The 16,553-nt window shown below is 44.0% G+C and overlaps 1 protein-coding gene across 1 annotated transcript in view; it reads left to right on the top strand.

The window, feature by feature from the left end:
- Positions 1-16,553, top strand: part of asic1c (acid-sensing (proton-gated) ion channel 1c) — a 101,260-nt gene extending 84,707 nt beyond the window's left edge. The window contains exons 9-11 of the mRNA XM_059646282.1: positions 10,622-10,701; positions 10,802-10,873; positions 13,343-16,553. Of these exons, the coding sequence (XP_059502265.1) occupies positions 10,622-10,701; positions 10,802-10,873; positions 13,343-13,447 (257 nt within the window). The 3' untranslated portion in view covers positions 13,448-16,553. The remainder of the gene's footprint in view (positions 1-10,621; positions 10,702-10,801; positions 10,874-13,342) is intronic.

The following is a 16,553-nucleotide window of genomic DNA, read 5'->3' as shown; positions in this document are numbered from 1 at the left end:
CTGTCTCTATGTGTCTCTAACTCCAAGCAATTGCAAAGCAGAACTGTTTTTCCGTGACCTCTGAAATATTTTCAGTGACCAATTGAAAGCCTGACAATAAGTCCTCCCTTTGGTCCCTAAGCAAAATTGATATCGAATAATATTTCGGAGAAGTTGGAAGCAGCAACCTCTTAGGGCTACCTATTGCCTGAATGTTACCATGTTCACTCAGTACTGACTCACATGGCAAACAAAAGAGAGTTCATTGAAGAACCACAAGGGCTTGGAATAGGGAACTATTTGGACATTCCAGATGAAAAAGGAATTTGCAAGGAGACATTTGCAAGAAGTCAGATAGATAGCATGAGCTGTAGCTCACCTGCTACTTATATGAGTTATTTTGGAAAAAAACAAAGAAACATAGAAAACAGGAGCAGGAGTAGGCCACTCGGCCCCTCAAGCCTGTACGCCCATTCAATACGATCGTGTTGATCATGTAATCTCAGTATCCCATTCCTGCCCTCTCCCCATACCCACTTATCCCATTAACCACAAGGGTCATGTCCAGCTCCATCTTGAATATACCTAATGAACTGGCCCCAACAGCTTCCTGCGGGAGAGAATTCCACAGGTTCACAACTCTCTGAGTGAAGAAATTCTTCCACATCTCAATCCTGAATGGCTTACACCTTAGTCTTAGACTGTGATCCCTAGTTCTGGGCTTCCCCAACATCGGGAACATTCTTCCTGCATCTAGCCTGTCCAGTCCCATTAGGATTGTGTATGTTTCTACGCGATCCCCCCCTTATGCTTCTAAATTCCAGCAAGTACAAGCCCAGTCGATCCATATTGCCAGTCCTGCCATCCCAGGAATCCGTCTGGTGAACCTCTGCTAGACTCCCTCAATAGCAAGAATGTCCTTCCTCAGACTTGGAGACCAAAACTGTACACAATACTCAAGGTGTGGCTTCACCAAGGCCCTGTACAACTGCAGCATGACCTCCTTCCTCCGATACTCAAATCGTCTCACTGTGAAGGCCAGCATGCCATTAGCTTTCCTCACTGCCTGCTGCACCTGTATGCCATCCTTCAGCGACTGTTCCACCATCACACCCAGGTCTCATTGCACCTCACCTTTTCCTAAACTACCACCGTTCAGGTAATAATCTGCCATCCTGTTGTTGTGACCAAAGTGGATAACCTCACATTAATCCACATTATATTGCATTTCCCCACCCAGCCAGTCTGTCCAAGTCACCCTGCAGCCCCTAGCATCCTCCTCACAGCACACACTGCCCCCCAGCTGAGTGTCACCTGCGCACTTGGTCATATTTCATTGAAACCCCCCACCCCGATTGTTAATGTATGTTGTGAACAGCTGGGGTTCCATGCACTGAACCCTGCGGTACCCCACTCTTCGCTGCTTGACACCCTGAAAAGGACCTGTTTATTCCAAATCTCTGCTTCCTGTCTGCCAACCAGCTCTCTATCCATGTCAATAAATTGCCTCCAATACCATTCCTTACTCATCTCTTGTGTGGAATCTGGTCAAAAGCCTTTTGAAAGTACAGATATCCAACATCTACTGATCCACCATTGGCCACTCCACAGATCACATCCTCAAAACATTATCTACAAGATTTGTCAAGCATCATTTCCCTGTAGTGAATCCATGCTGACTAGCACCGATCCTGTCACCACTTTCCAAACACAAAGTTATTACATCCTTAATAACTGACTCCAGCATTTTCCTCACCACTGATATCAGGCTAACCGACCTATAATTTCCTATTTTCTCTCTTCCTCCTTTTTTAAAGAGTTGGGTTACAGTAGCTACCCTCCAGTCCGTTGGAATTCTTCCAGAGTCTGCAGAATCCTGGAAAATGATCACCAATGTACCTGCTATTTCTAGGGCCACTTCCTTAAGTACTCTGGGATGCAGAGCTTCAGGCTTGGGAATATATTGGGTTTAATCCCATCAATTTTCCCACTATCATTTCCTGACAAATAAGGATTTCCTTCAGTTCCTCCTTCATGCTTGCCCCTCTGTCCCCTACCATTTCCTGAATGTTATTTGTGTCCTCCTTAGTGAGGACAAATCCAAACTATTTGTTCAACTGGTCTGAGAACTCTTTGTTCTCCATTATGAATTCACCTGAATCTAACTGCAAGGATTCTACACTTGCCTTCACCAGTCTTTTTCTCTTCAAATGTCTACAGAAGCTTCTGCAGTCAGTTTTCATGTTTTCTGCAAGCTTACCTTCATATTCTAATTTCTCTTTCCGAATTAAACCCTGTGTCCTCCCCTGATGCATTTTCAATTTTTCCCAGTCCTCAGCTTTGCTGCTTTTTCTGGCCAATGTATGTGCCTGTCCTTTGGCTTTAACACTGTTCCTGATTGACCTTGTTAGCCATGGTTCAGCCACCTTCCCAGATAGGGACATACAATTGCTGAAGGTCATCCATATGTTATGGAGTCGTACAGCATGGAAACAGACCCTTTGGACTATGCTGAACATGATCCCAAACCAAACTGGTCCCACACACCCGCTCCTGGCCCACATCCCTTCAAACCTTTCCTATTTATGTATCCATCCAAATGGTCTTTTAAACCTGCATCCACCACTTCATCTGGAAGTTCATTCCACATGTGAATCACCCTCTCTGTAAAAGGATTGCCTCTTAAGCCCTTTTTAAATCTCTCTCTTCTTACCTTAAAAATGAGCCCCCTCATTTTGAAATCCCCCATCCTAGGGAAAAGACCCTTGCCATTTAACTTATCTATGTTCCTCATGATTTTATAAACCTCTATAAGGTCACCCCTCAACCTCCTACGCTCCAGTGAAAGGTGTCCCAGCCTATCCAGCCTCTCTTTATAACTCAAACCTTCCATTCCTGGCATCTTCCTGATACATTTCTTTTGGACTGTCTTCAGTTTACTAATATCCTTCCTATAACAGGGTGGCCAGAACAGGACACAATACTCCAGAAGAGGCCTCAGCAACATCCTGTATAATCTCAACATAACTTCCCATTTCCTGTACTCAAAGGGCTGAACAATGAAGGCAAGTGTGCTAAATGCCTTTTGAGCTATCCTGTCTATGTGTGACACAAACTTCAAAGAATTATGTGCCCATACCCCTAGATCCCTCTGCTCGACAACACTACCAAAGGCCCTACCATGTCTGTTGTACAAAAATGCAATGCTCAGATTTATCCAGGTTGAACTCCATCTGCCATTTTACAGTCCATTGACCCATTTGATCAAGATCCCTTTGTAATCTTAGAAAACTTTCTTCACTGTCTACCAGCCACCAATGTTGGTGTCATCTGCAAAGTTACTAACCATACCTTTTATATTCTCATCCAAATTATTTATATAAATGACAAACAAAAGAGGAATCAGAACCGATCCCCGTGCAGCACCGTTGGTCACAGGCCTCCAGTCTGAAAAGCAACCCTCCACCATTACTTCCTGTCTCCTGCTGTTAAACCAATTGTGAATCCAATTGGCAAGCTCACCCTGAATCCCATGTGAGCTCGAGGTCCGGAACGTCAGCTTTTGTGCTCCTGAGATGCTGCTTGGCCTGCTGTGTTCATCCAGCCCCACACTTTGTTATCTTGGATTCTCCAGCATCTGCAGTTCCCATTATCTCTTGAGCTAACTTTACTCATTAGCCAACTGTGCGGAACCCTGTCAAAGGCTTTACTAAAATCTGAATGCAGGCAGTTCTGCAATGTGCGTTTCGTTAATGTGAATTGGCTGTTATGTGATTGATGAAAGGTGGATGCTATTTGGATAACACAAACTTTCTGCTGCACAGTTACAGTGATACTCTACAGCGATTTCCCTATAACACAATTTTCTATGGTGATTTTCTGTAGCGTGAGGTCACACAAGAACGCAACTAATACATTATAGGAGAACTACTTGTAAACAATGTCTACTGCTCTGCCTTCACTCATCTTTTTGGTGCCTTCCTCAAAAAACTCAATTAAGTTTGTGAGACACAATTTTCCTCACAGAAAACCATTCTGACCATCCCTAATTGATACCTGCCTCTCTAAATGTCCATAAATCCTATCTTTTATAATCTCCTCCAACAACTTACCCACAACCGTAGTCAGACTCTCAGGTCTATCGTTCCCTGCTTTCCCCCTGCAACTTTTTTTAAACAGAGGTACAACATTAGCCACCCACCAGTCATCAGACATCTCACCTGTAGTTATAGATGATGCAAATATTTCTGCAAAGGGACTTGTAATTTCCTCCCTTACACTCCGTAACATTCTGGGATACATTAGATCAGGTCCAGGAGATGTATCCTTTATATTCTCTAAGACCTTCCAAATTTCCTCTCTGTAATGTGAACCGTTTTAAAACATCAAAGTTTATTTCTCTGCTTTCTATAAACTCCATTTCTTTCTCCACAGTAAAAATTGATAGGAAACATTCATTTAGTATCTCTCCCAAGTCCTGGGGCTCAAAACAAAGTCTTTGATTGTTAATGGGCCATATCCTCTGCCTCGTTACCCTCTTGCTTTTAATGTATTTCATATAGAATCTCTTTGGATTATCCTTAACCTAATCTGCCAATATTATCTCATGTCCCTTCTTTGTCTTCCTGATTTGTCCCTGAATGTCCCAACACTCTTCATATTTATTAAGAGTTTCAATTGAACCAAGTTGTTTATATCTAAAATAAGATTTTCTTTCATTCTTGACTAGAACCTCAATATCTTATTTATCCACTGTTCCTTAATCTTACCAGCCTTACCTCTCATCCTAACAGGAACAAAATGCCTGTGAACTCTCATCATCGCACACTTGAATGTCTCCCATTTGTCAGACATCTTTTTACCTGTGAACAGTTTACTCCAATCAGCTTTTGAAAGTTCTTATGTCATACCACTAAAATTTGCCTTACTCCAATTAAAACTTTAACTTTTATGGAACTAATAGTTATGCTTGCTAGACTAGAAGTGTTCCCCCACTTTTACTCCAGTCTCCTGCCCTGCCTTATTGCCCAAATGAAGCTCTAGTTTTGCTCCTTTTCTGGTAGGAGCATCCACATACTGATAAAGAAAATTTTCTTGAGCACATTTGACAAATTCTTCACCAAACCTTTACCACTGTAGTAGTTGTAGTCAATGTTTGGAAAATTAAAATCCTCCAATATTACAACCTTATTACGCTTACATATATCTGAGATTTCCCTACATATTTGTTTCTCAATTTCTCTCTTACTATTGGTGGGAGGGTCAATAGTACAATCCCATCAAAGTGATCTTTCCTTTCCTATTTGTAACTTCTACCCATATATTTGCACTGGACGGTTTTTCAGAAATATCTTCCCTAGTTACAACTGTAATGTATTCCTTAATCAAAAACGCCACCACCCACCATCTCCACAAACCAGCCTTTCTAGTCTCCTTTTCTATGCTTCCTGTAGCATCTAAAACCAGGCACGCTGAGCTGCCAGCCTTCTCCCTCTCTCATGCAAGTTTTTGTCAAGCTATGACGTCCCAATCCCATGCCCGGAGTCCATCAGCCTTACTTGTAAGACCTCTTCCATTGAAACAAATGCAATTTAGTTCTTCAGAGTTACTACATACTCTGACTCTCTCCTGTCTTTCTTTTCTAATTGACTTGCTGTCCTCAAATTCAGAATCTTCCCCATCAATCCTTCTGTTTACACTGCTGCTTAGAATTCCTCCGCTTGTCTTCTCTATCAGAATAAAGTCTCCCTTAATGCTACCAGCAAATCTCCCTGCTGAGATATCGGTCCCTTTCCACTTTAGGTTAGAGCCATCTTTTTTGAACAGGTCTTTTCTATCCCAGCTCTTCAGGCATTAATTTACCTCCATTAGCCTGTTGTTACTTCTCTCGTTTGCATTTGGTATTAGGAGTAAAACAGAAAATAATAGATCATAGAATCCCAACAGTGTGGAAACAGGCCCTTTGGCCCAACAAGTCCACACCAACCCTCAGAACGGCCCACCCAGATCCATTCCCCTATAACCCACCTCATCTACGCACCCCTGAACACTACAGGCAATTTGGCATGGCCGGTGCACCTAGCTTGCACATCTTTGGACTGTGGGGGGAAACCGGAGCAGCCGGAGGAAACCCACGCAGACATGGGGAGAATGTGCAAACTCCACACAGACAGTCACCTGAGGGTCAGACCAAACCCGGGTCCCTGGCGCTGTGAGGCAGCGGTGCCAACCTCTGTGCCACTGTGGTTTTATTCTTTAGTCTTCTACCTAACCTTTTAAACTTACTCTGTGCTGCTTTAATCTTTTCCCTAAACATGTCATTCCTACCAATGTGTACAATAATATCTGGCTTCTCATTCTCACCTTTAACAATATGCTTGAAACATTTAGAAATGTGCTTAATCCTCGCTCCAGGAAAGCAAAAATTACTCCTATATTTATGTTCACTGCCACAGAATCTGTTGCCTCTGCCCCTGACAGGAGAGCCCTCTAGAACAATAATACTGTTAAATCTCGTCAAATGCTGTCTAACATAAAAATTGTCCCCAGTGTCCAATAACTGACTGTTTCAGTTTCCTCGGAGAGACTATCCCCTTCTACTGTTCTAAAAACTGAACATCTATTTGATAGAGGAATAGCCACCGGAGACTTTGGAACTGCCTTCTCATGTTTCCTGACAGTCACCCATCTATCTGACTGATCCTGCTGCGTAATAACCTTTCTAAATCTACTAGTCATCTCACTCTTTACCTTGTGTATGGCCTTAATAGCATTAAGCCTAAAAAAGGTTTCTACAACACTTTATACATAAAATAAACTGCCTTTCATTACCTACAGAAAATCATGTTAAAATGGAAAAATTTAAAATATATATAACGTATAAAACTTAAATAATATCAACTACTTGGCTGAATAACTGAATAAAAATGACTCTTCTTCAATAAATTCCTCAACGGAAAAAAAAATTCTCCAGAACTGCCCACATGTAGGACTCTTCGAGATGAAAACACAACTTATTTAAAAAAGACTTCAAATGAAAATCCTTTGCAATGTAAAAAACACTCTACAAATCTTTTCAAAACCCTCTAAAACACATGTCGACATGAATTTAGAATAAAGAAACATAAAAGTTTGTTCGTAAAGGAAGTTTGTTTAAAAAAAAATCACTTTTTTTGTTCTTTTCTTGGAATGTTAATGAAACACAATGAATAAAAATCTTATATTAGTAAAAGTAATAAATACAATAAATGTAAAAAAGAACCTATAATAAATCTTTAACTAAGCTTGCGATCTCAGAAGCAGCTGCAAGACCCACAGTGCCCAGGTGACCTAGTTCAATCTTGATCTTGTTCTTTCAATGTCTGCCATTACCTATCCACCACCAACCTCTTAAGTCTCTCTGGCCACCATACATCAGCCAATGCATGCCCCATGCTGTAACAGTTAGCTTTCTCTAAGTAGAGGACCCTAGTTTCAGATTTAATTGTGTAACTCTCCATCTTAACGAAGAATACTACCATATTACAGTCACTCTAGAAGATTAGCAATTTTGAGAGAGATAAGAGTTTAAGTTAATGGCAAGACATACTGGTAGGGCCTGGCTCAGAGACCTGCATGCTGAAAGCTGCTGAGCAACACTGTTCTGGTACTACTTTCTGTTTTCTCAAGAATTGGATATATTAGTGAATGGCGAAAATCTTCAAAGTGTGCACCAAGCAAGTGTCTCTCCTGAAAAGGTGAGAATGAACCTTAAAGCATGACAAGCTGAAGGCTCTCTCTCTCTCTCAGTAAAGTACACCTGAGATTCTAGGGCCCTTGTGGTATTGTCCTCACCTCTGATGCAGGGTTCAAGACCCACTTGCTGTAGAGATGTGTAATTTAATTTCTGAACAGGTTGATTAGAAAATATCTATTGATTGATTTATTTATTGTCATGTGTACCAAAATACAGTGAAAGGCTTTGGTTATGAGCGGTACAGGCAGATGTAAGCAAAAGATGTACAAATCAAAAAGACTGAGAGGCATAGAGGTTAAGTAGCACAGGGTGTGCGCTAGGTGAGGTTCACCTGATGGAGGAAAGCTTGTGATTTCAAATAAACCTGTTGGACTATAACCTGGTGTCATGTGACATCTGGCTTGGACTTTCTACCTGTACTGATGTCTGGTCTGAAGATTTCTCACCCCTCTCCAGTGGTCAACATTTCCACATCATCAAAAGGAAACTCAGGGAACAGTGAGACATCTTCCCATTTCAGCTTAATGTTCAGATCCTTGACCCACAGTTTCTAAAAGAGAAAACATCTAATCTCTGCAGATCGGTACTGTCTTATTTGTTCTGTTTGTGTGTGTTTGACTGGAACTGGGCGGGAAGAATATATTACTGCTCTAATAAGCAAAGTTGATAACCAGTTTTGTCTTTTTTTTTTAATTCACTCAGATGTGGGATGTGGGTGTCACCAGCAGGCCTAGCATTTTTAGTCCATCGCTAGTTGTCCTTGAGAAGGTGGTACATTGGCTCAGAGGCTGACAGCGCCAGGGACCCAGGTTTGATTCCACCCTCAGGCAACGATTTGTACGGAGTTTGCACATTCTCCCCATGTCTGCATGGGTTTCCGTCAGGTGTTCTTTTCCCACCCACAGTCCAATGATGAGCATGTTAGGGTGGATTGGCCATGTTAAATTGCCCATACTGTCCAGGGGATGTGCAGGGTAGGTGGGTTAGCCATGGGCTACAGAGACAGGGCAGGGGGTGGATCTGGGTAGGATGCTATGCAGACGATTGGTGTGGGCTTGATGGGCCAAATGGCCTGCTTCCACACTGTAGGGATTCTATGATTCTATGAAGGGGGTGGTGAGCTGCCTTCTTGAACCGCTGTAGTCCAAAACTCAAGGGCATAGGTTTAAAGTGAGTGCGGAAATATTTAAAAAGGACTGAACGGGCAACCTTTTCACGCAGAGGGTGGTGCCTGTATGGAATGAGCTGCCAGAGGAAATGGTGGGGACTGGTATAATTACAGCATTTAAAAGGCATCTGGATGTGCATATGAATAGAAGGGTTTAAAGGGATATGGGCCAAATGGGACTGGATTAATTGAGGATCCAGTTCCTCAATTACTGGTTGCATGGACAAGTTGGACCAAAAGGGCCTATTTCCATGCTGTAACCTCTATGACCCTATGTGTCTATGTGCTGTGGGTTGACCCACAATGCCCTTAGGGAGGGAATTCCAGGATTTTGACCCAGTGACAGTGAAGAAATTGTGATATATTTCCAAGTCAGGATGGTGAGGGGCTTGCAGGGGAACTTGCAGGGGGTGGTGTTCCCATGTACCTGCTGCCCTTGTCCATCTGGATGGAAATGGCTTTGGGTTTGGATGGTGCTGTCTGAGGATCTTGTAGATGGTACACACTGCTGCGACTGAGCGTCAGCGGGTGGAGGGAGTGGGATGTTTGTGGATGTGGAGCCAATCAAGCGGCTGCTTTGTCCTGGAGGGTGTTGAGCTTCTTGAGTGTTGTTGGGGCTGCTCCCATCCAGGCAAGTGGGGAGTATTCCATCACACTCCTGGCTTGTGTCTTGCAGATGGTGGACAGGCTTTGGGGAGTCAGGAGGTGAGTTACTCACTGCAGGATTCCTAGCTTCTGATCTATTCTTATGGCTACTGTGTTAATGTGGTGAGTCCAGTTGAGTTTCTGGTCAATAGTAATCCCCAAGATATTGATTGTGGGGGATTCAGTGATGGTGACACCATTGATTGTCAAGGGGTGGTAGTTAGATTGTCTCTTATTGGTGATGGTCATTGCCTGGCATTTGTGTGGAACAAATGTTTCTTCCCAGTTTTCATCCCAAGCCTGGATACTGTCCAGATCTTGTTGCATTTGAATAAGAATTGCTTCAGTACCTGAGGAGTTACGAATGGTGCTGAACATTGTGTAATCATCGGCGAACATTCCCACTTCTGACCTTATGATGGAGGGAATACCATTGAAGCAACTGAAGATGTTTGGGCCTAAAACACTGCCCTGAGGAGCTCCTGCAGTGGTGTCCTGGAGCTGAGATGACTGTGCCAGGTATGATTCCAACCAGCGGAGAGTTTTCCTGATTCCAATTTTGTCCGGGCTCCTTGATACCACACTCAGTCAATGCAGTTTTGACGTCAATGGCTATCCTTACAGGACAATCTAGCCATTCCAGGGACTAATCTAGTGAACCTCCACCACACTCCCTCTGTGGCAGGTATATCCTCCTTGGGTAAGGAGACCAAAGCTGTATAGGCTTCACCAGGAGACATGCTACCAAGGTACTATAATACTGCATTAAGTTTTCATGGCTCCTTACTCGGCTTCATTTATGATGAGACCTGGCCTTCCACTTTGTAACCAGGACTCCCATCCTAATGGGGTGAGGGAGGGCTCAAATCCATTCACGTCTGTCTCTGCCTCAGTCTCTTTCTCTGTTTCCATCTTCAATCTATTTCCCTCTCCAAACTCTGTCTGCCTCTCTCTCTCTCTCTCTCCATCCCCAACTCGAGCTGTTGGCTTATTCTGTCTTCTAACAATGCTGTGCCTCATCTATGCCACATTGACAGTGTCTGCAGCAATGTTTCATCAAAATATTTATTGATGTTGGAGTTTTTCTTTTCCAGGTGACATTGGGGGTCAGATGGGTCTGTTTATTGGAGCCAGTATTTTAACCATCTTGGAAATTTTTGATTATTTGTATGAGGTAAGGCTGGCTCAGGTCTCTCTCTCTCTGTCTCTCTTCCTCTTTCTCTCTGGCTGCCCCTCTTGGGTTCTAACCTCATTCTCTTCATTTGTCCCTTTAGGTTTTTAAAGACAAGGTTTCTGGTATTGTAAAACGCAAGAAAAGACCGAACAGAAGCCACAGTGACAATCTGGTAAAAAAAAGTGTATACAAACTGGGCTGATATGACCATCTGGAATTTAGAAGGTTAAGGGATGATTTGATCAGAATCTTCAAGATATCAGGGACAGCAGATAGGGCTCAATAAAGGGAACCTGCTTCTGTTGATCAGGTCATCCAGAAACCAGAAGCCAGAGGAGTGAGAATGTTCCTTGTTGAAATTAGGCCACGCTGCTATGCAATGATGGCCTAGGATTGACAGCCACAAGCTGCAGGTGATATCGGGTCAATGGTTAGTTTGAAGTCTGAGACTAATACATTTTTGTCAAAGGTATGAATCAACATGGGCCAAGATGGTCAAACAAGGAGAAACCAGTAGTGAAGGTCTGAAATAAACTATTTCTGTTATTGTAACATGCCCCCCACTACTGACCATTGCATACACACACGCAAACTCATACAGACACAAAATACACCCACAAGGATGGAAGCTAATTACTGCAGATGCTGGAAACCCGAAACACAAACAAAATGTGCTGGAAAAACTCAGCTGGGGTCTGGCAGCAACTGTAGAGAGAGAGAGAGAGAGAGAGAGAGAGGTGACTTTTCAAGTCCTGTGACCTTTCTTCAAAGAGCACCTGTTGAGTTCTTCCAGTACTTTTCTATAAATAAGCAAATCTTTATGTCAACACTCACAACATATTCAAATACACAGGCATTTACATGAGGGCAACTTTAAATACAATTGTAAATACATAGCTCGCTATATATACACACACACATGTGCACACGCACACACACACAATGCTAGTAAGAACTAGGAACAGCAACAGGCCATTCAGCCCCTCGAGCCTGCTCTGCCTTTTGGTACAATCAGGGCTGATCTCAAAGAAACAAAGAAAGCTACAGCACAGGAACTGGCCCTTCGGCCCTCCAAGCCTGCGCCGATCAAGATCCTCTGTCTAACCTGTCATCTATTTTCTAAGGGTCTGTGTCCATTGGCTCCCTGCCCATCCATGTGCCTGTCCAAATATATCTTAAAAGACGCTAACGTGTCTGCGTCTACCACCTCCACTGGCAACGCGTTCGAGGCGCCCACCACCCTCTGTGTAAAGAACTTTCCACGCATATCTCCCTTAAACTTTCCTCCTCTCACTTTGAATTCATGACCCCTAGTAATTGAGTTCCCCACTCTGGGGGAGAAAGCTTTTTGCTATCCACCCTGTCTATACCCCTCATGATTTTGTAGACCTCAATCAGGTCCCCCCTCAATCTCCGTCTTTCTAATGAAAATAATCCTAGTCTACTCAACCTCTCCTCATAGCTAGCACCCTCCATACCAGGCAACATCCTGGTGAACCTCCTCTGCACCCTCTCCAAAGCATCCACATCCTTTTGGTAATGTGGCGACCAGAACTGTACACAGTACGCCAAATGTAGCCGAACCAAAGTCCTATACAACTATAACATGACCTGCCAACCCTTGTACTCAATACCCCGTCCAATGAAGGAAAGCATGCCATATGCCTTCTTGACCACCCTATTGACCTGCGTTGCCACCTTCAGGGAACAATGGACCTGAACACCCAGATCTCTCTGTTCATCAATTTTCCCTAGGACTTTTCGCATTTACTGTATAGTTCGCCCTTGAATTTGATCTTCCAAAATGCATCACCTCGCATTTGTCCTCTCATCTCAGCATCAGCTCCACCCTCCTGCCCGCCCGCTGTAACTCTTTGACCCGTTACTAATTAAAAATCTGTCTGTCACCTCCTTAAATGTATTCAGTGTCTCAGCACCACTGCTCTCTGGGGGAGTGAATTCCGCAGATTCGTGACACTTTGAAAGAGGTAATTCCTCTTTGTCTGTTTTAAATCTGCTTAAAATTGTAATCTTTCTTTCTGGATCGCCCCACAAGGGAACATGTCCCCTCTTTGCGTGCTTTGTCAATCGCCTTTAGCAACATATATACTTCAATTAAATCTCCTTGCCTAGTATCAATTTAAAATGATCAATCTCTTCATAAACAAATCCCTGACCTCTGGAATCAATCCTGGAAAATCCCTCTGATCTGCCTCCAATGTAACTGCAAAGGATCAAACTGCATGCAGTCTCACATACAAATTCTAACACACACATACATACCAGTACACACACAGAGATATTAAAGATCTCTCCACTCATACAGAGGGAAATGGGGTTTGTAAGTTAATAAAATGTGAGGCTGGATGAACACAGCAGGCCAAGCAGCATCTCAGGAGCACAAAAGCTGACGTTTCGGGCCTAGACCCTTCATCAGAGATGCTTTTGTGCTCCTGAGATGCTGCTTGGCCTGCTGTGTTCATCCAGCCTCACATTTTATTATCTTGGAATCTCCAGCATCTGCAGTTCCCATTATCTCTGGGGTTTGTAAGTGATGGGTCGACACTAGAGACTTTGAAGCTGGGTTGACCTTCACACACATGCGCTGCATTCACTAACCACCAGCCTCGTCTTCTTGTAGAGTACCTGCGATACCCTGAGGAGCCACTCAGACAGCTTGGCCTTCACCCCCAACATGCTGCCCCGGCACCCTGCACTGGGCAACTTTGAAGAGTTCGCCTGCTGACCTCAACAGGAGTTCGAGGGAGGCAGAAGATGCATGAGTGAGAAGGAGAGGGAGACTGGGCAGTGACATAATGATGTCTCATTCAAAACCAAAGCAGGGAAAGCCTGAAGGTGAAACCAGCAAGAACCAGCAGGCCTGTGGGACACAGTAGCAGCTCCAAAGGAGCCTTGGATCATCACCAAAGTCCACCCATCCCCCATTTGAGACACTGACTGTCAAGAGTTCTCTTCAAAGTTTTCCTTTCCACTGTTAATATTCCTGTAATTATTGTACAGAAAATTCAGACATCTGCATAGAAGCAGCAGATACAATGCAATTAACAACAGCAACACAACCAATTATCTGGCCTTATTTTTAATGCTTTGATAAAGCTTGATAAGTGCTTTATTTTGCTACTGCCCTTAAAACCAACCGTGGACAGTCAAGAGCTCCACTCCTTGGGCTCAGTTCATCACTCCAGCCTCCAGCATTGAGGCTGCCGCAGGCAGGGCCCTATCATTGACTGCCATGGCTTGCAGCTCTGTCAATCATGAGGGAGAATCTCCAGGAAACCAACACATTCACGCCAGCCCGAGCAGTCTCCCACATAATGTTGGTGCTGAACGTGTCTCACTGACTAGGCCTATATGTCCCTCCCATTACTACAGCAACAAGGAGCCTGGTGAGGCCTAGCCTGCCACAAATGACATCACTCGCACTGCGATACCTGCACTCCCAGACCAATCAATCAATCACTCCCACATCAACCAATCAATCCCTAGCCAATCAATCACTCCCAAATCAATCAATTATTCCCAGACCAATCAATCAATCAATTAATCCTATGTCAATCAAACACTCCCAGACCAATCAATCAGTCAATCCCTCCCACATCAATCAATCAATCACTCTACACCAATCAATCAATCAATCACACCCAAATCAATCAAACATTCCTATGTCAGGTGATAACTCCTAAATCGATCAGTCATGTTTGGGTCAGTTGATCACTTGTACACTCTGCAGACAACCTTTGTGAGGGGGAGGTAGGAAGGTGCAAAGGGTGTATGGGAGTGCATGCCAAATGGAGAGAGGTGTGTAAATGGGAGAGGCGCGTACAAGGAAGTGTGTTTTCTCTCTGTGCCAGTTCAGGAGACACAGCACCCCTTTTGGTGGTTCTCTCCTCACTCTTGATGCCCAGAAGCATACTGCAGGTGAAGCTGCAAATTCGTTGTCCCTTCTGTCAATTTATCATGTTGAGTTGCCATTCATAATGTGGCTCCTCTACACAGGCAGGCCTGGGTACCCAGTGGTAATGTCACAGGCCTAGCAAGCCTGAATCGCAGGTTAATGCAGTTTCTGCAGACTCCGGTTTGAATCCCACGCTGGCAGATGGTGAACTTTGAATTCAATCACAATGTGGCATTGTCAAAGGAGCTAGACGATTGCTGCTCTCATGGGCAAGGCCAATTATTGTTAAAGGTTCTGGTATATTAATGTCCTTTAGAGAAGGAAATTTGCCGTCCCTACCTTGCTTGGCCTAATTGTGACTCCAGTCCCACAACAACGTGGGCAATTCTTAACTGTCCTCTGGGCAATTATGGATGGACAAGAAATGCTAGCTTTGAACAAATCAAATACTGAGCGTGGAGTTGCTGATCATGTTGCAGAGCACTTCTGAGCGTCAGCCTTCCGAGGGGCTTGTGATTTTAATTCTCCGTCTTGTTTATACTCTCACCTTCCAGTCTATGGCCATCCACAGCTTTCCAGTGAAACTCAAGCTTGAAAATCTGCACTTTCTCTTCCAGCTTAGCACCATCGCATTCAATAGCTCTTGGTCATAACTTTTGCTTTTATCTTGCAGTGTTTGCTGGGCTTGTCTTTGCTTCTTTCTTAATTTTGTCATTCACGTTGCATTCAATTCGTTGCTACGTAGATACTCAAGCCCCTTCAGGACACCATTATTGTTCTGGACCATGCCCGCATTCATTATCCCACTCTGGGTTGTTGCTTCATGAGATTGTGTGTTAGCTCTCCTTCCCTGTCACAGCTCACCCTTCATTTCTGTCCTCACCATAAAGATTCATAAACACTGATGAAACCTGAATCATGAACTCTGTTTCTTTTCACAGAGGCTGCCTGGCCTGTTGAGTATTTCTGGCATTTCCCAGCCTCGGTTCAGATTTCCTGCGGTTAAGCCTTGTTTTGAGTTGAGTTACAGAGGGAGCTGTGCGTAATTAACAGCACTACATCACCCAGTCACTCACTCCGTATCATTGACATCGTTCTCCGATTCCCTCCCAGCCTGCCATTTTTAACTCTACTCCAGAGATTGAGGGGGTAAAACTATTTCACCGACTGGGCCAAACCCCCGATACCCTCCTCACCCCTTCCCAGAATGATTTGGGTGCTTGAGGCAATGGTTTTATGAGGAAGAGGCAAACAAACCAAGCACAGCTGGAATTTCTTTTGAGAATTCTGTGCTGACCTGAGAGTCGGGACTAGAAACCCAGTCTTCCCTCCCACCCTTCCCCTCTGCCTTCCTCCCACCACCCCGCCGCCGGAGTGTATCGGCTCAGGGGTAGGGTATTCAGACTTCTGAGCCTGCTCCTAATCCTATTCAATACGATCATTCAATGCGATCCCCTGTTCCTGCTTTCTCCGCATGCACTTTGTTCCCTTTTAGAACGACATCAACCCTTTCTTGAAAACACTCAATGGCTTCAACCACTTTCTGAAGTAGAGAATTCTACAGGCTCCCACTCTCTGGGTAAAGACATTTCTCCTCACCTCAGTCCTAAAATGGTCCAGCCGTTCTCCTTCAACTCTGAGCCCTGGTTCTGGCATCCCTGCCATCGGGAACGCCCTTCCAGTGTTCACCCTGTCTGGTCTTGGTAGCATTTTCTCAGTTTGTGGAGGGTTGGCCTGTGCGACGTTATGGTCGGTCTTTTGACTTTTTGTCTGGGGCTGGGTGGATGCTTCACCAATGGAGCTGCCCTTTGTGTCCCTTGTATGTGTAACCCTGCATGCTGACCCTTCCACCCAGCCTTTGTGAAATATATACACACATAGTCAGAGATATATTAATATGCCAGTAATGATATACTCGAGCACATATCAAACTCTG

Source organism: Stegostoma tigrinum, chromosome 5 (assembly GCF_030684315.1).
Source record: "Stegostoma tigrinum isolate sSteTig4 chromosome 5, sSteTig4.hap1, whole genome shotgun sequence".
Classification (NCBI taxonomy): domain Eukaryota; kingdom Metazoa; phylum Chordata; class Chondrichthyes; order Orectolobiformes; family Stegostomatidae; genus Stegostoma; species Stegostoma tigrinum.
The sequence above is the reverse complement of the archived record's forward strand: the minus strand, read 5'-3'. Positions and strand labels throughout refer to the sequence as shown.